General features: G+C 36.2%; 1 protein-coding gene across 3 annotated transcripts in view; it reads left to right on the plus strand.

Moving 5' to 3' along the window:
• Nucleotides 1-24911, plus strand: part of LOC106872014 (coiled-coil domain-containing protein 89) — a 49988-nt gene that overhangs the window by 4228 nt on the left and 20849 nt on the right. For 2 of the 3 annotated variants that reach the window (XM_089359106.1, XM_089359104.1), the window contains exons 2-5: nt 5606-6069; nt 9629-9759; nt 12621-12754; nt 20097-20179. In XM_089359106.1, the coding sequence (XP_089215232.1) occupies nt 5606-6069; nt 9629-9759; nt 12621-12754; nt 20097-20179 (812 nt within the window). Of the gene's footprint in view, nt 1-5605; nt 6070-9628; nt 9760-12620; nt 12755-20096; nt 20180-24332; nt 24451-24911 lie in introns of those variants that run through there. The other variant, XM_089359107.1, reaches the window with a different exon arrangement.

Here is a 24911-nt window from a genome sequence, read left to right on the forward strand (position 1 = left end):
ATCAACTGGACAGCTGTAAACAGCCACGGAAAGAGCTGATTTCAATGTTTTGGTCTATCGAGTTATATCGAAATAATGCCAGATTTTTTTTTTGATTTTTTTCCATTACACTCAAGCGAAAAAATAATTTATGAATTTTTTTTTCTCTCTGAAAGTCCTCTCCCCACCCCGTAGGAAAAAATTTTTCCCCACAAATTTCTTTGTAATCGTAATCTGCGTCGTATGAAAGGTATAACATTTCACTGAAAGATATCCATTTTCCTAAAAGTTATGAGGGAAAAAATCAGATCTTTTGAATGTTCTGAAAGTCCTCTCCTCACCCCACCCTATATTCGTTGGAGCAAATTTTTGTTTTCATATTCGTTTAATATACATTTTGGTAATTGTTCAGTTTAGGGTATTAAAAAAGTAAATAAAAATTAAGGGGGAGATAACTAATAAAGGGACATGCATAAGTATGGGTATTATTTACTTTATTTACGTTGGATGGATATGTGTCCTTATCATGTTTGTTGTAACCACAACGCTTCCGCTGATTTACTCTCCAGCCTTCATCAGGTGTCCTGGTAGAAGTTTTAACCCAACCCTGGGTTCTCATTCCTAAGGTATTTTTTTACTGATTTTATTATTATTATTATTTGATCAAGGAATAAATAATAATAACTTCAGCAAAAAAAAAACCTTAGGAATGAGAACCCAGGGTTAAGTTCAAAATTCTGCCAAGATACCTGATGAAGGCTGGAGAGTAAATAAGCCGAAATGTAACAACAAACAAGATGAGGACACATATTCATCCTATGTAAATAATGTACAGAATTCCTCATTTCTAAAATATAGAACAGGATATTATTTACTTTGGAATTGTTCAGAAGGAGGAGTGACTGTGTGGTAAGTAGCTTGCTTACCAACCACATGGTCCCGGGTTCAGTCCCACTGCGTGGCACATTGGGCAAGTGTCTTCTACTATAGCCTCGGGCTGACCAAAGCCTTGTGAGTGGATTTGGTAAACAGAAACTGGATGAAGCCCATCGTATATGTGTGTGTATGTCGCCTTTATATATATATATTTATATTTATATATTTATATATTTGATCCTTTATATTGAACACTCAATATTTCATCTACATTCAATACTTTCTTTCATGGTGCCATCCATTTTTATTTTATTTTATTTTATATTGTATATTGTATATCATATTATATATTGTATATTCCATATTCTATACCCCACATTAGTTCTGCAGGAATATAAATAAAACATAAAAAACAGACAGTGTTGGAACTCTTTTAAGCAAAATAATATATATATATATATATATATATATATATATATATATATATATATATATATATATATAATCCAAGAAAGTTAGGGGTTGTGAATCCAACCCACTAAGGGATAATATCTATCCAATATACTGCCAGAAGGATACCCAATTATTATTACACTAGTGTTTTTACCAAGTGCAATAAATGAATCCCATCTTTGGTCACTAGATGTCTATTTTAATTACTGATATGACATAATATGTCACATGTGTTTGTATATTGTTTTTATTGTCCTCTTAGTTGAAAAATAAACAGGTAAATTGACATAATACAATGTCTGCAAGTTGATGAATACCACATATTCCCCTCCATTTTCTTATTGCTATATATATATATGTATGTGTGGGTATATGTTTGTGTGTCTGTTTGTCCCCCCAGCATCGCTTGACAACCGCTGCTGGTGTGTTTGCATCCCCGTAACTTAGCAGTTCAGCAAAAGAGACCGATAGAATAAGTACTAGGCTTACAAAGAATAAGCTCTGAGGTCAATTTGCTTGACTATAAAGGCAGTGCTCCAGCATGGCCGCAGTCAAATGACTGAAAGAAGTAAAAGAGTAATGACACATGGAATACCAGCGGGACTGCACTTCATTGTTCCTGAAATTGAAATCCTCAACTGTGAATCAATCTTGGAACATCACCTAATTAGCCAAATTACGAGAAAAAATTCTTCAGTGATTGGCATAGTGTCGACTAATTATAAATGTATACACGTGCGAAAATTGTAATTCGCCATGTTACTTTACTACAGTATTTGTTGTTTATCAGTAAGTTGACTTATTTATGTCCCTTTACTAGTTATCTCCCTCTTAAATTTTATTTTTTATTTTTTAATATCCCTAAACTGAACAATTACCCACATTTTTTTTACACCTATTACATTTATTGTACCCCTGAAACAGCCGTAGATGATATCCTTCACCTGAATTCCCCTGAATCTGTATATATTTATTTTATCTACTTATTTACCTCTGAATTTTTAAATTTTGAACTCTCATCTGACATTTCATATAAACATCCAATTCTTTATCGATTCAAACAGTTCCTTTTGGAAACCCTTATCTCGAATTTTTATCTTTTTATTTGTCACTCTTCCATTCATAGGGTAGGAGCAGTCTGATGAGGTCAGCGGAATTTTCAGAATGAAAACGGTATTGTTTTTGTCGTGCCCTGTGATAATTTAGGCTGCAATGATGTGGTCCATCATTTCTTTGACCACAGGGCAAGTTCCATTACTTAGTGTGAGTGCATTTAGATTGCACTGGAAGATGACAGGGTTAGGGTTAGGGTTTTAAGTGAAGTTCATGAGGAGGGAGCACTGGAGAATCTTGGGAGTTGAGAAATTTTGTTGGGAAGTATGTAACCTGATTGAGGTTGGTAACAGTGTCAACTGATCTGTAACAACGTTCTTGAGAAGGTAGGTGACTGAGTAAGTCGTAGTTAAGAGTGTTGACAGCTGCGTTTGTAGGTGCAAGAACACCCCTGTCACAAAGCCAATCTGGTTTTATGTATTCCGTTGTAAGATTTGGGTAAACAGCAGAACACAAGTCATCAGGGCTGGAGACAGTGTAGCCAATAATGGTAGTGTCAATGTATCCATTGTCGGATCTAATTTGTCCATTGCTGATTTTAAGGAGCATTTCTGAAAACTGGGTTGTAGGCTGACCAGTCTGTAGGAGTGATCTCATGTTGATGAGTTGTTTCGATTAGACATGTAACTAAAGGAGGGATTTTTAAAGGCAGGCGTCAAGTTCATCAATGAGTGTCTCTTTAGGTACAATAGGCAGAGTTTGTCAGAAATCTCCTGCAAGAAGTAGAGTCGCACCTCCAAGGATGTTGTTGTTTGATCTAAGGTCTCTCATTGTGATATCAAGTGCTTCTAGGGAACATTTATGGAACATAGTTGTTTCATCCCAAACAATGAGTTTGCACTTTTTCAAAATTGTCACTTTGTCTGAGGAATACATTATGTGGCACAGGTTTACTTGATGTGTTACATTCAAAGGCAATTTGGAGGTAGAGTGTGCTGTTTGTCCGCCATTGAAAAGAGTCAAGGCTATTCCTGAAGAGGTAACAGCAATAGCAAGGTCACCATTATGCCACAACTTCTTAAGAAGAAGATTCAGGAGGAATGTTTTACCAGTTCCACCAGGTGCATCTAAGAAGATCATTCCACCAGTGTGTGTGTAGATGTCTCCAAGGATGAAATTGTATATGTCATCTTGATCAGAATTCAGAAGGGGCTCATTGTCAGCAATGTACTGTTTGAGTTTGTGGATGTTGTAGGATGTTTCTCTGAGAATGAAACAATTGGGACAGGCATTTTCATTTCTGTCTGGAGTGTTGAGAGAATAAGCATCCAATCGTTGACCTCCAATTGCCATAACCAAGTCTTCCAAGAGAAGAAGCCCTCCGTTGTAAATGGCAGTCATAGTGGGAGTATCAACGTTTATGTAGGATACATATGTAAGGGAAACAATCAATTTATGAATGTTACTTCACAAAAAGTTACCTCTCTTGTCCAGTCCACAATAGCCACAATAATGCAGGAATGGAGAGGAGGGTTTTCTAGCCACAGAAGTCCCATTACTCCATAAGTGAAAAGTCTAAACAGTGTAGTGCAATCTGTGGAACATAAGTGATGTATGTGCCAAGCATGAATGAAATTGGATGAAAGACATTGATTTTAAGTAAATAGCCTGTTATACACACACACACACACACATCTTCCATCTTATAGATATATACTATAACCTCAATCCAACCAAAACTTTGTGAGTGGATTTCGTACATGGAAACTGTCATATATATGTGTATATTTGTGTATGTGTCTGTGTTTGTATCCCCACCATCACTTGACAACCAATGTTACTGTGTTTATGTCCCTGTAACTTAGCGGTTCGGCAAAAGACATCAATAGAAGTACTAGGCTTGCAAAGAATAAATCCTGGGGTTGATTAATTCAACTAAAGGCAGTGCTCCAGCATGGCAGCAGTCACATGACTGAAACAAGTAAAACAATAAAACACTATGCCATTTTAATACCGAGCAATGCCGAGTATCACTGCTAGTTAGTCATAACAAAACAGATGTAACTAATTGATGAAGGTGTTTTAAAAAAAGTTCTTCCTGCTAAAAGTAGAGAGGCCTTCCTTTAGTGATTATGTGAAAAGTGAATGGAAATTTCAGAATATATGGAGACTGTAGAGTAAATGAAAATGAAAGAAGTAAAATTGCACCTCAGATTCTTATCCAACTCCAAATACTTAATTAACTTATTCTCTTTTGGGTTATGAATTATTTTGCTAAATGTGTTCTGAACCAAGAGCAGTTATACTGATAAATATACCAAAGAGTCTTTTAGGTGGACTTATCCATACAAGGTGTTACATTTCAGAGATCAATTGAGTACCTTGGCAAAGACAATCATAATGTTGTTTTATGTCAAGATGAGATGTGTATTGGTGCTACAACTGTTGCAAGTCTACATATCAAAGTAAATGAGATCAGAAAAAAAGTTGGAATTATCTGGCATTGAATTGCATTTTTGAAGGATATTGATTGTCAAAGGATGGTATATCACCCTAACATTGTTTCATTGCAAGAATTAGAGATTTAAATTCACCAAAGTATAAACAGAAATTGGAATTTTATATTAGACTCATTCATTTTTATTCACCAGAATTGTTCTTAGTAACAATTAGGGTCTACTAAAAGGAAAAGTTCCTGGTTTTAAGGATATCTTGAAAGGCCTGGCTGGAGACCCAAACTTTCAAGTTCTTTTACAGGGCTTAAAAAAAACTGAAAGACCACTGCAATAAGTGTATGAATCTGAGAGGGGAATATGTTGGATAAAATCATAATTAACTGATTTTCCTGTATTTTCTTTTACCCAAAACCAGGCACTTTTCAGCACCCCCTCATATAAAATGAACCTAAAAAATGACACCATTTTATGAAATGTCTTAGATGAATGCATGAGATATTATTCCATAATAATATCTCATACATTGGTTGGAATTTATTAATAATGTTGGTTTGGTTGAAAAGACAAATATAAAAAAAAATCTTTTCAACAGCATATTTTTTTTAAAACTTGTCTTTTAAGCATGGATGCACTGAGCTGTGACATTGATTTAGGACCCAATGCTAATCAATGTGTGCTATGGTTGTATATGTAGAGCATTGTAGAGTGTCAGCAACAACTTGACTATGAATATTTCTAACTTCCTCATACATTTCTTTGCTTTGTATGTTTATTCATTTATACTATAGGTAACTGTTGAGGAATCAGCAGAAATTACTTCTCAGTTGGATGAAAAATCAAGACACTTCAATTTATTATCATCTCGACTTGAGGAACAATCTAATTTAATTAGGATTTTGAAAGAACAAATCCATAATACAGAAACTAAAATAGCAAATTATGAAGAAAATAACAAGAATCTTGATACTTACCGAAATTTTGCTCTTTCTGAATTAAAAGAGCAAATGAAACATTATAAGACATTGAAAGACCGTTATTACACATTACAAAACAACTTCCTGGAAATAAAGGCAATCACAGAGCAATATAAAAGCAAAAATAAGTTACTAGCTGATGAAATAAAAACTCTGGAACTTTCAAATGAAAAATTATTTGGAACAGCCAGAAGTGAAATTCTTGACCAGGTGGAGAGTTTAAAGAAAACTGACAGTAATTTTAAAGAACAATGTAAACTGATTGAAGAAAAAATTGCGTAAGTGATTAATAAAAGAGAAACTTCTTCATCATCGTCATCATTGCTGTTATCATCGTCATCGTTATTGTTATTTAATATCCATGTTCATGCTGGTATGGCTTGTTTTTATTGAATTATTTTATTGAGATAGAGTGGTTGAATGGATAAAGTTTTAAGCCACTGCTTTGAAGGTCACATTAGACCCATCTAATCCACTATAACAAGAACTCTATGTGTTAAAAAAACATTTTTTAAGACATGTCATAACTAATGTCTCCATACCCAAATTCTTTAGATACATCCACTGCTTCTACTATGAGGGGTGTTCATTAAAGATTTTCCCTGACTCACTTCTGGTTATTGCAGGAAATGAAACTTATACAGGTTTAATCATACATGTCTCTACATGTCACATTGTGAATTTCAGCTTTGCACTAGTATTCATTTGTCTTTTACAACTGCTGAAGTGGATTAAGGTGTTATAATGGAGGCAGTTGAATGCAGATCAGTGATCAGGTTCTTATACTTGAAAGGTTGTACACCAATGTGAAAGTCTCTCTCTCTCTCTCTTCTCTCTCTCTCTCTCTCTCTCTCTCTCTCTCTCTCTCTCTCTCTCTCTCTCTCTCTCTCTCTCTCTCTCTCTCTCTCTCTCTCGCTATCTCTCTCTCTCTCTCTCTCTCACGCTCTCTCTCTCTCTCTCTCTCTCTGAATATACCTCAATCTTTGAAAATAAGCTATAGTGTATACCATTTCTAAGAAAAGACTTGAACCTTACCAACTATCATCTGCCACCAACTTTTTCTCTACAGTCATCAACCTATAGAAGCTGGACATCAACTGCATCATCCTCACCAGTCTGGGAAAGCCTGCAAAGATTATGAGCTGCAATCCCACTTCTGACTAAATAAAAACATTTAAAAGAGGCAGCCTTTAAATAGATAGAATTTAGAAAAAAATACAGGGTACGTTTTAATTCTGTAACTGAAATATTGTAAACACTTACAAACTTAAAATTGCTAATATCCTATAAAAGGAGACTAAACTCTATTGAATATCAGATATTTTTCATATGTCAAAGCTAGGCTCTTAAAATATGTTGAAAACTTGAGACACTCTACTTCTTTTATGATGAATAGCATGTCCAAGAATTTGAAATACAAATAGACTGTATTTACTGCTCGAAAATGATTAGCAGAAAATATCATTTACAGAAAACATTAAATAAATTTATATTGTTATATTTGGAGATGGCTGTGTTTTTTGTTTTTTGTTTTTGTTTTTGGTGAGGATTGTTTTGTTTTTTTTGCAAAACAAATACATAAACGTAATTAAATAAATCATTATACAAAGTTGGGTCATTTTTTTTCGTAGGTATGGGAGAATATACCGGGTACAAGATGGATAAATGAAACAGATTTTTGGGTAGTTGGATGTCTTTAGCAGAGTCTATTCTAATGCAAGCATTTGGGCCAGGTCTCATCTTGAGAATACCTTCCTCTCTCTCTCTCTCTCTCCTACCAGTCTTAGTGGTTCTGTAAAGGTTCGTGGATACTGCCTTCTCTTCTAACTAAAAGGTAAAGGGAAACACTTTAATATTAAAAAAATAATGACTATATATACATATATATATATAGACTCCTTCTTCTCTTTTGTCAAATCTTTCCATCCTACCCTCCACTTCTCCTGCACTATCTCTGACACCTCTGTCTCCTTTCTTGACATTTCGGTCAGCATTCATCACTCCACTCTTACCACTTCCATCCACTACAAACACACACTCACACGCATACCTCAACTTCTCCTCCTCTCACTCTAAACACACCAAGCTTTCCATCCCCTATTCCCAATTCCTGCGTCTATGCAGGCTCTGTAGTGACAACCATAACTTTGAGACTCAGTCTCAACTCATGGCTCGCCAATTCATCCTACGTGGATATCTCCTCACCACTATCTACACCACCCTAGCCAGTGGACCGTGCATCTGCTCTCTCCTCCTAAACCTGCCCTGCTGTCTCACGCCTCCTTTTTCCCCTCACCTACCACCCCACCACTCTACCTCGCCAACACACTATTCTCCAAGCTTTCTGACATCTCCAGTTCGACCTCTCCACTTCACACATCTTCCCTAACCGACCCCTCCTCTCCTTCAAACGAGCCCACAACCTACGAGACCTCTTGGTCCACAGCTTCTTCCCCAACCCAACCTTCTAATCTGGCTCATTCCCCTGCTCTCACCCTTGCTGCCGCACTTGCCCATACCTCTCCAACACCACCCTACTCACCGGCACCCATCATCGACACTATCGCATCACCAACTCCTTCACCTGTACTTCTACCAATATCACCTATTCATCTCCTGCTCTCTCTGCCATTCCCTGTACATCGGACAAACGGGACGCCGCTTGGTTGACCGGTTCGCAGAACACTTCCAAGACATCTGCCTTGGCAATGACACCCCGGTCTCATGCAATTTCCGCTCTACTGGTCATTCTTTGCAACACCTGTCCATGTTCAGATTGTCCTTGCACGGGGGCCATCTCGACTCCCGTTTGCGCCATGAACAGGGATTAATCTTCTCTCTTCGCTCCTTTGCGCCACATGGGCTCAACTCTCCTCCCCTTGCCTCTCTCCCCCTCCCTCCTACTTCCTCCCACCCACCTCTCCTCTCTTGCTCCGACTCCTACTTCTCTTCACCCCTACTCTCTTTTTCTTTCCCCTACTCTCTTTCACCTCTACTTCTCTTCACCCCTACTCTCTTTCTCTCTTCTCTCTTACTCTCTTCTCTCTTACTCTCTTTCTCTCTTCTCTCATACTCACCTCCCCCTTCATCGTCAACCCTCCCTCATAAGCCCACCCCACCCCTACACACTCCTACCCCACCTTCCCATCCCACCCCACCTCATCCCTTACACCCTCTCCCACATACCCCACCCTCTACCTACCCACATACCCCACCTACCACAACCTCTGCCTACCCACATACCCCACCTCTACCCTCACCCTAACCCACACCCCACCCATGCTTTCCCCAGTCTCACCTCCACCCCACCACACTACACCATACCACACAACACATCACATCACAACACACACCAGCACTGACCAATTCCCATCCCCACATTTTCAAACCCACACATACACACATGCACATATCAAGATCAACAGCACTCTCTTACACACGCATACCTTCGTTTTGGGATCACTACTACTTTGTTATCTCCCCTTCTTCTTAGCTCTCCTGTGTGACCCTTCTGTCTGGCATTTGCCATGATAGATCGCTAATCACTACACACATTTTTTTCTCTCCTTGTTTCTTTCTGTGTTCCTTTCTGTGGAAGAGCGTAGGCTTGAAACGTTAAAGACTTTTTCAATTCCTGAGCGTTATACTAATACATTTGTTTGTTTTCTACACCACCTGTTCTTTTGTGAATTCTCCCTATATATATATATATATATATATATATATATATATATATATATATATATATATATATATATATATATATTTTAATAGGTATTTTAATATAAAGTTGCAATTGTGCAGGACTATGTGTGATTCTGTTTACATTTTCAACAGTGTTCAAGATAGTTTAGCTGAGAAAATGGGAAAAGACCTCCAAGAAGATATGAAAAATCAGAAAAAGAAACACAAAGAAGAAATGGAGAAACTCATGTCAAAACTTGAATACATTGAAAATGTATCTCAAGGTATTTTAACTGAATTTAAAATTTCCAAGTCATATATGATGTAAATCTAGCTAAATTATATTGCTGCTGTATTTTTGTTCAGTTGTTATTTAGCATCTGGTCAGCTCTGAACTTGTAGCCCTTTTCCAATGGTGAGAGTGATGATATAGCATCAAAGACACCCCAGCCATGACCATCCTGTTTATTTTTTTTATTCAGGTAGTGCATGTCTAGGAGCACATTTTCTAGTAAGTTCTTTTTTTTTCTAAATGATAAAGTGCAATTTGACAGGGATTTGGTTGCTAATTCTAGCAGGTTAGGCAGCAATCCAAAGGCCTTCTCATTGGCTCATTTTAGTACAGGAGAATGATAAGATGTCATGATAGCATGGTTTTATGCAGTGATTGTTATGATAAAATAATGTAGCAGTTTGGCTGGTTTCAATATCATTATATATGCTTTGTCCCATAGCTCAGTGATATGACGTGCCATGCAGGCCAATGGAATAAAATTACATTGTTTGAAAAACAAGTGTTGATGACAGCATGGGTCCCCAGCTATAGTAACACCATGTTGCTTTCAGTTTATTCCTTGGAGTTTCTTTACATACTTTGTGGTCTGGCTTTCTCATACCTCTTTCACTGGCCATTATTACTAGGTCTAATGGTGTCATGCTACATAAAGAATCACATCCTTCTCTGCTTTTTAATAATTAACAGGAGAGTTTCGTGGTTCACAGTCTTAACAACAATTTCTTTTTTAGCACTCTTTTTAATTCAGTATATGAAATGCTATATCATCACTCTCACCATTGGAAAAACAATAAACCAGTGACTGGTTTGCTGAAAACCTCTAACCAAAGATGCTCCTGTTCACAGAAGGTATGATATAAAATAAAAGTAAATAACTCAATAAAATAGATATGGCCTTCCAACTATTTACCATATTTTATGGCATAAAAGATGCACAGGTATATTAAACACACCCCCAATTTCAGTAGTGAATAATCGGGAAAAGTGGACATCAGGTACAAAATTTGCTTGTGGGAGGCCTAGCCCAACTTCACATACAGGGCCTGGAATGGTTTTGAGAAAAAATGCATCTTATAAACCATCAAATAATAAATTACAGTAAATAATAGTAAATTAGCATAAGGCAAACAGAATGCCAGATAATATACATTCAGTCTCACAGTGTTCTGAGTTCAAATCTTGCCTAGGTCAACTTTGCCATGCACCTTTTTAAGGTGGATAAAAATGATTCAATCTAAGGCAATGAATTGGGGAATGGGGTCTACAAGAATATCAGATTGAATGCCTAGAAGTATTTGTTCCAGGTCTTTGCTTTCTGAATTCAAATTCTGCTATGGCCTGCTTGGGTAATAGATTTAACCCAATGTTACACCACTGCTTGACTCCTTGGATATCTTTAGAAGAATTTACTTTGTTGCAAGCATTAGGGCTGGATTTCCAGTTTAAGAATAACTCCTCCCTCCCTTCAACCAGTCACAGAGGCTTTGTATGATGTTATGGGCACCATTTTTCCCTTCAAAGTAAAAGTCAAAATGTGTATATATATATGTATATATATATATATATATATATATATATATATATATATATATTATATATATATATATATATATATATATATATATATATATATATATATATATATATATATATATATATAGATAGATAGATAGATAGATAGATAGATAGATAGATAGATATCATCATCATCGTTTAACATCCACTTTCCATGCTAGCATGGGTTGGACAATTTGACTGAGGACTGGTGAACCAGGTGGCTACACCAGGCTCCAATCTGATTTGGCAGAGTTTCTACAGCTGGATGCCATTCCTAACGTCAACCACTCCGAGAATGTAGTGGGTGCTTTTACGTACCACCAGCACGAAGGCCAGTCAGGCGGTACTGACAATAGCCATGCTCAAATGGTGTTATTTACGTGCCACCGGCACGGAAGCCAGACAGTGCTCTTAGTGGTCCACTGGTACAGGTGCCATCACGATTTCACTTTCGCTTGCCCCAACAGGTCTTCGCAAGCCGAGTTTAGTGTTCAATGAAAGAGATGTTGGCATGGGTGCCAGTCGTCAAATTTAGTTCAATTTCAATTTATATATATATATATATATATATATATATATATATATATATATATATATAAATATATATATAGATAGATAGATATATATATATAGATATATATATATATAGATATAGATATAGATATATAGATATATATATATATATATATATATATAACATATATATATATATATATATATATATAACATTTATATATATATATATATATATATATATATATATACACATACATATACATACATATACATACATATACATACATATATACTGTTTTGAGCAGATCAAATAACAGTTTAACTGCTTAGCATTCAGATTATTCTGTTAAATGTAATAGTTATTTATTCAGATTATCTTGAATTAATCCTGCATTATCATAAAGCTTTGAGATTTCAATGCTGGGATTGTTTATTTTTAGAATAACATTGTAGAGTAGGTAGAAGTGGTTGGATATGGCTGGTTTGAACATAAAGCAGATAGACTATATGGGCCTGATATGACCAGTTTAAATGCTAAGGGGTTAAACCACTTCATCTGCTGTTCTTGTACTGCATTCAAATGTTGCTTGGCATAAAACTAGCATTTGAGTTTCCTAGTAGCACTCAAAAAAAAAAGGAAAGAAAGAAATAGTGATGATGATATAATGGTACCAGTAATAGATGTTATGATGATCATGGTCATGGTGGTAGTCATAGAGTTGAGAGTGATCATAGTTATAGTACTAATAAAAAAAATACTTTTGTGATTTTCTCTAGAAGCTGAAAGAACTTTGAAACTGAAACCAAAATATTGTCCAAAGCAGTTTCTATTAAACAAAGAAATAGAAAAATTGCAAATGGAAAAAGAACAAGCAGATGATGAATTGGCATACAAGGAAAAGCTTTTGCAGGTGAGAATGAAACATTAGATTTTTAAACATCCAAAATATCAAGTGACATTGGCAGTAGAGTACCTTAAGAATCAGTTTATTTAAAGCAACATTTTATGACATGCAATGAGATGGAAGCATGACTGTGTGGTTGAGAAGTTTGCCTCACAATCTCCTGGTTTCGTGTCTGATTCCACTATAAAGTCAGATTGTCGGAAGTAATAGAGTCATACGAGTTTTCAGTTGGAATCAGTTACGTGTTATAGCCGAGTTTGAGTTACCATGAAAGTAGACATTTCAAAGTCATTGTCTTGTGGAGCTATCAGCAATAGCACAATTCAAAGATAATAAAACACAGAATACTGCCACAACATATTAGTGGTGACAAGAATATCACAGTACTGACAACAACATACAAGTGGACGAAGATCTACATAACAGTGGCGACAAGTATATAAACAATTCATGCAGACAACACTGAAAAAAAATTTTTTCACAAGAAAATAAACAATTCACGTGAACAATGTTGAAAAATTTTTCACGTGGAGAAATTAAAAACTCGTTGGAGGAGTAACAAACATTTTTGTTTTATATATTTTACAAAAAAATCCATAAAATTATCGAGAATTTGTCAGAGGATTTAATTGAGTTGCAAAATCAACAACAACAAATGCCACAACTAATTAAGTTAGTTTTTGCATGTAGCAAACTCAATAAATGAATTCAAATATGACCCGGAAGAAGGAATCACTTCCAAGGCATATTACCGAAGGTTTGAACAAATTTTTGAAAAAGGATGTCAAGATTGGATGGACAAAATGAAAACATCTAATTCTGAGGAAACTGGCAACAATAGAGCATGAGAAATACTGTAATTTTATAGGGCCTAAAAATACTTCTGACATAAATTTCATGGACATGATTGACATTTTATGTAGGGTGTTTAGTGAAAGAACATCATTATTCAACATATGTTGGAAGTGTTTGAACACTGAGAAAAGCAATGATGAAGACATTACCACATATACAGATAGAGTGAACAGAGAGTGCGAGCGATTTAAACTGGATAAACTAACTCCAGACTCGTTCAAATGCCTGGACTTACTGCTAAAAAGAACGCAGAAGTCAGAATGAAAATTCTTACAAAGCTGGAAATGAACCAGGATATAACTATCCAGAAACTGTCAGAAGAGTGCAATATGATATTAAAAGTAAAGCACAACACAGAAGAAATCCTACACAGAGATTGTTTACAGATAAACCAGTGTGGAAGAGTTGGAAGACGGATAAAGTGTTTCACAAAAATCACGATATATATCAAGAGATAAACCTATGTATGGCATGTGGTGGTAGGCACCTGAGAAAAGAGTGTCTGTTCAAAAAAGCGAAGTGTTTTCGTTGTGAGAACACAAGACACATTAAATTGCACTGCAGAACTAAGATGACAAAAAATTGGGCCAAACAAGAAAAAATAAATAGTTTGTCATCAGAAAAATAGTTTGTACAACAAACAGAAAATTCATAAAGGTGAGAATCAACACCACTAGTGTCAAAATGCAATTAGACATAGGTAGTGACGTCACTATCATACATGAAGAAACATGGCAACAAATCGGTAAGCCAAAATTATTTAAATCAAATGAAGTAGCATATGGTGTTACAGGAGAGAAATTCTATTTCATCGGCGAATGTATTTGCAATCTAGCTTTCTGAGATGAAATGAAAAGGATAATCATTTATGTGTTGAAAAGATCACTAAACCTATTTAGCACAGAATGCATGGAATTATTTAAAATGTGAGATACCTACATTAGTGTTCCCTGTGAAAATGTAACACTTATTTTTAGGCCCAAATGAAATGTACCATCTGTGGTGTTGAACCAGGTCAATGAAGAGCTAGAAAGTCTAGCTATAATTGAAAAAGTTAGCCATGCAGACTGGGCAGCTCTGACAGTTTATATAAAGAAAAAAAAAATAATAAACCAAGAGGGTGATCAGACTTTTCAACTGGATTCAACTATCCATTACCAAGTCCAGAAGAAGTGTTCTCAAAACTAAATAGACGAAAACTTTTCCCGAAGTTAGACCTCTCAAAGGCTTATCTACAGTTACAGGTAGAGGAAGATTGCACATGCCATTTAACAATCAACACACATCATGAACTGTATAGATTCAAGCGGCTTTCTTTTGGAGTAAAAGTGGCACCTGCCATATTCCAATAAGTGATGGACGCAAAGTTAAATGATTGCGACTTTGTTATTGCTTATCTCAATGATATTTTGATAAAAAGTGAGTCAGTGGAGCAACATTTCGAACATATCATAGGTGCAGGAGTGGCTGTGTGGTAAGTAGCTTGCTTACCAGCCACATGGTTCTGGGTTCAGTCCCACTGCATGGCACCTTGGGCAAGTGTCTTCTACTATAGCCTCGGGCCAACCAAAGCTTTTTGAGTGGATTTGGTAGATAGAAACTGAAAGAAGCCTGTGGTATTTGTGTGCGTGTGTGTGTGTGTCAAAAGACAAGTCAATTGTTGTAGGAGGTCAGTAGTAGTAGAGTCATTGTATGAGTTCTCAGTAGGAGTCGGTGTCAGTTACATGTCATAGTCAAGTTTGAGTTACTGTGAAAGTAGATGTTTCAAAGTCATTGTCTTGCAGGATAGCATGATTGACAAGTCAAAGATAATAAGACAGAATACCACCACAACATATTAGTGGCAACAACAATATTACAGTGCTGACAACAACATACAAGTGGATGAGGATTCACATTATAACACTTCTTGGACAGGCCCAATGGCTTGTGAATGAATCTTGATAGATGGAAACTATATGGAAATCTGTCACACAAACATGCATTTTATGATATACGAAGGCTAGCTGAAAAGTTCATAGGCTGACCAAGATATGAAATCTAACCAAATTAGATTTATTTTCCAACATAGTCCCCACCACCCCTTGTAATCCACACTATGGCCCGAGGCTTGAGTAGAAGACACTTGCCCAAGGTGCCATGCAGTGGGACTGAATATTCTCAACTTTCTCATAGGATATGCTGATAGAATTGACTATTTGATTTTTCATCAGCTACCTGTCATCAATCACCAAGTGGTGAACACAATATTTTCCTTGGTAGTGGTAACTGCAGGATGTCCAGACCTTGGATCATCTTCAAAACACTCCCTTCCCCTCCTAAATTCAGCTGCCCACTTTTACTTTGTTGATAAAGCTGGAGCATCATCCCCTAATGTAGCAATCATACTGGCATGAATGTCCTTGGTGGGGAGCTAAGCCCTTTTGATGCAGGCACTCGATAATACCCCAATGCCAAATTTTGTCCATTTTCAAGAGGAGTTACTACTAGTTACTTTTGAACTGTTCTTTGAAGTCAGATGTCAGTTTACCTGGAAAGAAACACTGTAGTTATTAATAAGGAGAGTTGAAATCAATGCGTGCAAGATTTCACAGCTTTAGCATCATCTTTTCATAGTTAGCCTATGAACTTTTCAGCCCAGCCTCATATATTACTAGCTAAGTAGCCCATCATTGCCAGGCAATTTTCACAATAGAATCCCTTTATTTCAATATTTTTTTATTCCATGTCAGACCATGTCTTCTCCAACAGATAGGCAGATTTCTGCATTATTTAGGGTAATTTATAATGTCTTGTTAAATGAAGTTTTTTGTTTTTCAATTTGGTGCATAAATGTAAAGATTTTTCTTACTTCTTACTCTTAAATATTCAATATGGGTGCAGGAGTGGCTGTGTGGTAAGTAGCTTGCTTACTGACCACATGGTTCCAGGTTCATTCCCAATGCGTGGCACCTTGGGCAAGTGTCTTCTACTATAGCCTTGGGCCGACCAATGCCTTGTGAGTGGATTTGGTAGACGGAAACTGAAGGAAGTCCGTCGTATATATGCATTTATATATATGTATGTGTGTGTATATGTTTGTGTGTCTGTGTTTGTCCCCCTACCATCGCTTGACAACCGAGGGTAGTGTGTTTACGTCCTCGTAACTTAGCGGTTTGGCAAAAGGACCCGATAGAATAAGTACTAGGCTTACAAAGAAGAAGTCCTGGGGGTTGATTTGCTCGACTAAAGGCGGCGCTCCAGCATGGCTGCAGTTAAATGACTGAAACAAGTAAAAGAGAGAAAAGAGAGAATGCAAAGTTGATTATATGTGAAGCAGGGCTCTTTGAAGTGCTTATCATCTAATCAATGCATCCTATGCTCAGGTGTCTCCAGAGACCATGCAACGGAGACTCATGTGCACATGTCATCAAGTCTATTCTTTCTAAGTTTTGGTGTCTCCAGAGCTCACTGTTGATGCTTTGTGAAGGAATTTTGTCTCTGTTGCACACACATGCATGCACGCAGGCACGCATGAACACGCACACACACGTGCGCGTGTGCATGCATGTGCACACGCACACACATTCAGTCTGAGAGATTTAAATATATAGAGACAGAGTGAGAGAGAGAGAGAAATATATATAGAGAGGGGGAGAGTTTACAATAAGAAAAGCATAAAATACACAGGGAAAGATAGGGAGAGGTATGCAGACACACTCATCTTGTGACTGACTTGCATTACATGTTATATGAAGAGAGAGAGGGGGAGCAGCATGCATGAGAGATACACACATACAGAGAGAAAGTGATGGAGAACATAGAAATATATATAGAGAGAGGAAAGCATAAATAACAGAGAGTCAGATAGATAGAGAAAGTAGATAAACAGACAGTTAAAAGACACAGCACACCCACAAACACCCACACATATGTAAACATACACACACTCAGGTAATCAATTGTTTAAGATGGTGGCTTCTAACAACATTCAATATTTGTGATCTGGTAGTTGAGTTATTTCACATTGCAAATTATATCTTTTATTATTACTAATAACCAAAAATCTTTTCCTTGAGATGCAGATTTCAAAAATCAAATCTGTTTTTCTCTTGGATGCACCATTTTGGAGCCTTTCAGTGACATTACACACATACAGTCTCATTTATATAGTAGATAATATATATATACATATATATGCATAGTGCGTGTGTGTGTGTGTGCATGCATGAGCATATGTGAGTATGTGTTACTTTGTGTCTTTTGTAATGACACTGCCTGGCAGTGGTGATATTTTTTTATGTCTCCTATAAACAACATGGCTCAAAGTTCAGCAATTTAACATGAGCAGATCAATGGTGCAAAATAGCAAAAAGTACTTTACCCAAAAGCAAGTGAAGATTGATGACTGGAAGGGTATCCAAACCTAGGCTACTGCCTCATGAGACTCACAAAAGAGATAAAAAGAGATGTTATTGATACACAGTGTACAAGACCCACTCAGCCATGCTAGCACATCATTAGTGAGCATCTCAAAGCATTATGTGTATGCACATTATACACATAACCGAGTCCCTTCCATGTCTACAACTCCTACTTCCATTCCTTCATGCTTCCCCCACCCAGACAACTGGACCTCTCTCCTGAACCACTTTCAGTTGACATCCATTCCTTATTCTTATCACTATGCTACACTGTTGCAGGTATCCATCTCTTATTCTTCCCACTGCTCACAACCTTTCACCCCAGTTCTCATCACCCTATCACTCTCCTGTCTATTGTATTATTTTGTTGCTAAACCCAAAACCATGTAGTTGCAAAGTAAACTTCATAATCACAAAGCCACAGCTACAGAAATAAAAGGACATGTTACTATGTACTATACCATATCACCATCTCTGTACTGCTAGTCATCACTCCCTCAATCCTTTGCTACTCCCAGTCAGCATTCATCCTTCATTCTTATTATCTCTCACTCATTTATATTCCACTCTACTTCACTATTCACTACATTGATCTGCTGTATACATTTGACCTCCTCCACCCCATGTTTATATCCATCTCTCACTTCCCTCATACATCCTTACAATCTCACCTCCATGGGTCTTCTGTATCCATGCTCTCTTTTATACATCTCTTGGATATGTTAGCAAGAGGGTATGTTCTGGAGCTCCGTCATCACTATATTTATCTCTCTTTAGACTCCACTCCAGCCTCCCCCATCCATCCATGTAAAATACAGGTAGACATGAATCTCATCCACACAGTAAACCTGTCCCTGCTCTCCATAGTAAATATCATGGTTGTTCACCTATCGCAAACTTGATACTTACTCATCAAAATGGCTTCTTTAGTCTCTTTTTGTCAAATCTATTGATATAGACTTTTGGTAAGTGATTTCAAAGTTCAAGACAATTAGTAACAGTCTAGAATTAGATAATACATCACTAACATGATTGTATTCTTGAGCAAAACACTTAATTTCACTTTTCTCCACTCCACTCAGCTGGTGTCCTATTTGGGTGGTGGTGGGGTGTAATCTCAGCTACTTATATACCATGGAAACTGGGTAAGCTCTAGCTTTAGGTGTCCTAGGGCTCATGATAGACCCTGAGTAATGAGGGATGCTTAAATTAACTACAAATTTAGAAATAATTATTCTTTATTATGGATCTCCACCTTTTCCTGTCCTACATGCAACTCAGCATGTTAGTGAGTTGGTCATTCTGTAACCAGTCAGTGAGGTCATTGAATATCTTCTATTTCTGTCTTCTCTGGCTTTTTCTTCTTTTCAGTTTCTCATTAGTCACCAGTTTGAGAGTTCGAAATTTTGAGAGAGTATGGAAATACCATCACTAATCTCAGGTATATTTTAACTTAGTGTGGTAATATCTATCATGGATTCTAGTTATGGCTTTAATGATAGATGCTGGAATGTCTGAGACATACAGAACTTGGAGGAGGACTGGTATCTTGAATGTGTCACACAAGCTCACTGATGTGTGAACACTCCCTGAGGTCAAATGAATTTGTTCCTTTGCCTAAAAGTTAAATAGGCCTTGTGCATCAGAAATAGGCTTGGATGAATATAAGACTAGAAGAATAAACTATAAATAAACCTGCAGAAAGTAAGAAAATCCCTGCTGTGTCTTTCTCAAGAAAATCATGAATTTCAGATTTCATATGTAGCTGTGGCTTTGTGATTAGGTAGCTTGCTTTGCGACTAGATAGTTTGGGGTTCAGTCTCAGTACATAGCATCTTGAGCAATTATCTTGCAGTACAACCTAAGGTCAGCCAATGCATTGTGAGTGAAATTTGGTAGATGGAAATCATATGGAAGCCTATCATGTGTGTCTATGACTATGTTTGTTTGTGTCCAATGTGGTTTGACAAACTTAAAAATAAATACTGGGGCCCATATGATTGTCTAAAACCCTTAGAGGTGGTGCCCAATGACTGAAACCAGTAAAATAATAAATAATTATAAATAAAAATGTTTCCTTCTTTTTTTAGTTTGAGCAAAATGAAAATGCAAAATTAATTGAAAATATCAGCACCTTAAAGAAAACAATTATCCAACATGAAACCCAGTTTAAGTAAGTTTTCTTTTGCACTCATTGTATGAAATAATGGTATAAAATTTTGGCACAAGGCCAGCAGTTTTTGAGGGGAGAAGGAAGTTGATTATATTGACCCTTCTATGTGACTGGTACTTATTTCATCGACCCTGAAAGGATGAAAGACAAAGTTGATCTTGGCAGAATTTCGACTCAGAATGTAATGACATGAAATGCTGCTAAGTATTTTGTCCAGCATGCTGACAGTTCAGCAGCTCACTGCCTTATTCAATGTATGAAATAATAGACCTCTATTGTGATAAACTACCTCTATAAACAACACCATCATCATCATTGTTTTAGCGCCCACTTTTCCATGCTTGCATGGGTCAGACAAAAATCTGTTGAGGCAGATCCTTTCTGTGTCGGGATGCTCTTCTTGTTGCCAACCCTCACCTCTTTCCAAGCAAGGTAATATTTACACTAATCCTTCAGTCACTGCCAGCTCAATGACCAGACATATTTCCATGTTTCTATGAAAGATTACCAATAAATGACACCACTCATATGACAGTAATATTTGTTTACAATAGCATACAAAGTCAAAAAAAGAAGATGCAAATACAGACTCACTCTCTCTCATATATATATCTATATATATTCATATGATGATATCTCCACAATGTGTTGATGATGAGAAAACATGTAATCGCTACCAATATAGCAAGAGATTTCTCCGCAAAAGTCTAAAGTAGACTCCTTAAGGATCGATCTCCTTGGTTATATATCAAAAATTTAAATTTAAAAGAGAGTTTTGACGCTGATATCCATTATTATTGAAATTTATTCCTATGTCAACATATCTGTATAAGGCTATATTTAGCTGTCAAATTCAAGTCAAACATATAATTTATCTTACACATCTTCAGGGAAAAAGGTAAAGAACAAAAAGTAAACACCAAAAACGTTCGTCTCTAAGTCCAGTTCATATTCAAATTTCGGATCTTTATGGTTTGACGGCCAACACTTGTTTTCTTAACGAAACACTTTCAAACTTGGGACACTGGTAGAATGTGTCATACAAAACAACTTTTTCTCTTAGCCTTCTTAACAAAAAATTGTACATCGCAAGTTATTTCATGTTAAAGTTGTCGTATTTCTGTAATTTCAACCAATCACTGACGTCTATTCAGCTGAATACAGTCAGTGCTCATTTGTAAACAATAATTTTTGGCCGGTCATAAGAATGTTATTCCCTGTGACATATTTCATCCGGTTTAATCGTAATTTATACGCATATATTGTATATATAATAAATTACGCTGTGCGTATCTGTGTGTGTAACAATTTTTCACTAGTACTCAGTAACACATTTTCTAAATGATGGTAGAGTTTGATTTGAAGAAGAACTAGAGTTTGGGTTCTAGAGTTAGGGTTAGTTTTAGAGTTACGGTTAGGGTTATGATTATTTTTGCCATAACCTCACTCATAACCCTAACCCTAACCCCAACCCTAACCCTAACCCCAACCCTAACCCTAACTCTAAAACCTGAACCCTAACCCTAAACTAGAGTTTGATTTGAAGAAGATTTGGCTGCTATTTCTAGGAAATGAAGCACTTGGTGGAGGTGCATTAATAATTCTGCCAGCTCCAATAACAAGTGCAGGCAATATTCAAGTATTTTGATGGCTTTTTCCCCTTTGTTTACAAACAGTCTAGTTAATCGGAAATGTCAGAACTAACGGGGATTAATACCATACACACCGTCACAGCACTAACTGTATTCAACTGAATAGACGTCAGTGATTAGTTGAAATTATCGAAATAAGACAATTTTTAATGTGAAATAACTTCGGATACAAAAATTTTTATCTGTTCTATACTGCAAAATATACAAGTATACGAAGTTTGAAAGTGTTTCGGTACCAAAAACACTACATAAAAAAATGTTGGCCGTCAAACCATAAAGATCCCAAATTTCTCCTTAAATAACTTGTTAAATAAATTCCTCCTTAAATAAAGGTCCGTTAAAGGGAGAAAACCCCTCATATTATTATTAATAAATTATAAACAATCACCTATTACAATGGAAATCTATATTATATTATCTCTAAAAGCTTTAGCAAAAAAACACAACTGCTATTGGTAAATTATACATTGATATGGCCTGCCTTAAGACCTAATATCATGCTATAATATACTATAATACCCTGTCATACTGCAATTATATATATATATATGAAAAATTTAACCATCACTAAATGTGACTGAGGATTGCTAGAAATAAGAGTTAAAAACATTGCTAGAAATGAGAGTTAAAAACTCTTAATGGTGTAAGAAGAGCACAATATATATATATATATATATATATATATATATATATATATATATATATAAATTTTTATGGTAAAAATATATACACTGGCTGACAGATTTATTCACACATACACAAACACACACACAGATACAACATCAATTTTCCAGAGCCTTCCAGGATTACTGATTTTCCAAACCAGAGGTAGTCACCTTGGTCAACACATTTTAAATTAAACAAATATTAAATTTATTTAGACAATTAAATGAAATGCAAGTACTTGTACATCAGTATAAATGGTACAAGTTTATTAATACTCTACAGTGCAAGGTAATTGTTTACACAAGGTACCAGTACAGTCTGGGGCTGTGGGAATTTAAGTTCCTGCTCATAAATTAGAGCAGAAATTGAAGTTCCAGACCATCATTTCCAGAAAGTCAGAGTTGTACCTGTCTATCTGTTTGTATGTTTGCATGCATGCTTGCATATCCATTCTGTCTTCTATGTAGTTCTGTCTACTATGTAGTTCTGTCTACTAAATCCATTCATGAAGCTTTGGATGACCTGGAGATGCTGTATAATGCATCATTTATGTCTGCTTTCCATGTTGGTATGTGTTGTTTTACATTTTATTTGGTGTATGTTCCATAACTGGGTACCCTTCCTAATACTAACAACTTTATAGGGTGTTCTAGATGCATTTTACTGTTGAATCATTACATGGGGGGTTGCTTTTTCACTTTTTTATTTGTATAAATATGTTCTGAAGAAATTTGCATACTCTCAAGGTTGTGTTTCTGTGATATGAATTCTGTTTGAGTTGCTTTAGACCATAAGATCTTTGAGTTATCATTTTCAAAATAAGTTGAGCCAACAAGGGTGCCTCTCTGCAGTTGCTTAATATTCTAGAAATAGCAGCCAAATTTCCCTAAGTACCACACTGTACAGTCTTAAAAAAGTGTTAGCTACAGTCAGTAAAGCAACTTTTGATACACTTTAATCACGTATTTACTCAGTCAGAAATGACTAGGAGGATAGAGATACCAATTTTCATCTACTTTGAAACTCTACCCACCTCCTCCTCTCTCTATATACACAAAATGTCTATTCCAAACTCCTGTCATGTCATCAGCATCATTCTATATCTGCTTTTCCAAGCTTGCATGGGTTGGACAAACCTTCTTCAGTAGAGGCCATTTATTGTGGCCTCTTATCAGTAGAGGCTTCTTATCATCATGGTTGTGAGGTTCAACACTTACTATCTAGCTAACTTTTATAAGTTTTTAGTGTTAATAAGATTTTGATTAAATTATTTACTCTTGAACATCCATGATAGTTTTATTATAAAAAAGGCAGTGAGCTGGCAGAATTGTTAGCACGACAGACTAAATGCTTAGCAGCATTTCATCCATCTTTACGTTCTGTGTGCAAATTCTGCCAAGATCAACTTTGCCTTTCATCCTTTCAGGGTCAATAAATTAAGTACCAGTGAAGCACTGTGGTCGATGTAATCAACTAGTCTCCTCCCATAAAATCTGAGGTCAACTTTGATTTTCATCCTTTTGGGATTGATAAAATAAGTACTGGGGTTGAGTAATTGACTTCCCACTCCCCTCAAAAACTGTTGGCCCTGTGCCAAAATTTGCAACCATTATTATATTATTCTGCTTGTTCCTGCAGTCTGGCTGTTTTGTCCATGTGTTATGCCAAAGGAGGTAATAACTTGAATAGAGAAAGATATACAGGGTGTCCATAAAGTTACTTTACAATTTTAAAAATTTAATACAAAGGCAATTGATGGGATATGTTTATCAGATTTGTTCTATGTACTTAGTGGTTATCAAAGTTTTTAACCAAATTGCATATGTGTTTTACAGGCACTCTGTAGATGAAAAAGGTTCAGTTAAATGAAACCCTAAAAAAATGGCTACTTCTCATGAAAAGGCACAATGTATATTGTGGTTTATTGAAAAAATATCGAACATAGAGACCCAGTAAAACTACAGGATTAAGGATGGAAGACATCCACCATCATGTCCATCAATTCATGTATGGTACAAGAAATTTATGGAAACAGGAACAGTGTTGGATAAAGGGAGGAATGGACGACCAAAATTATCGGAGGAAAACATTGATCGTGTAAGACAAGCCTTTGCTAGTTCTACAAAGTTCATATGTACTACTGCCAGACAGTTACAGCTACCACGTTCAACAGTGTACAAAATCGTACACAAGAACTTGCGATTGCATGCTTCCAAAGTGTAACTCTTACAAGCACTGGAATCAAATGATAAACCCAGACAAAAATAATTTGCAGTTAACACACTGGAATGAAATTCTGATAATGCAGCATTCCTCACCCAGGTTTGTTTTAGTGATGAGGCAACCTTTCATGTCAACTTGCTGAGGCAGTTACAAATGGCTATCAAGACCAACTAAACACACATAATTTGAGG

This window comes from Octopus bimaculoides, chromosome 10 (genome assembly GCF_046866305.1).
Source record: "Octopus bimaculoides isolate indiv1 chromosome 10, ASM4686630v1, whole genome shotgun sequence".
NCBI classification, from domain to species: Eukaryota; Metazoa; Mollusca; class Cephalopoda; order Octopoda; family Octopodidae; genus Octopus; species Octopus bimaculoides.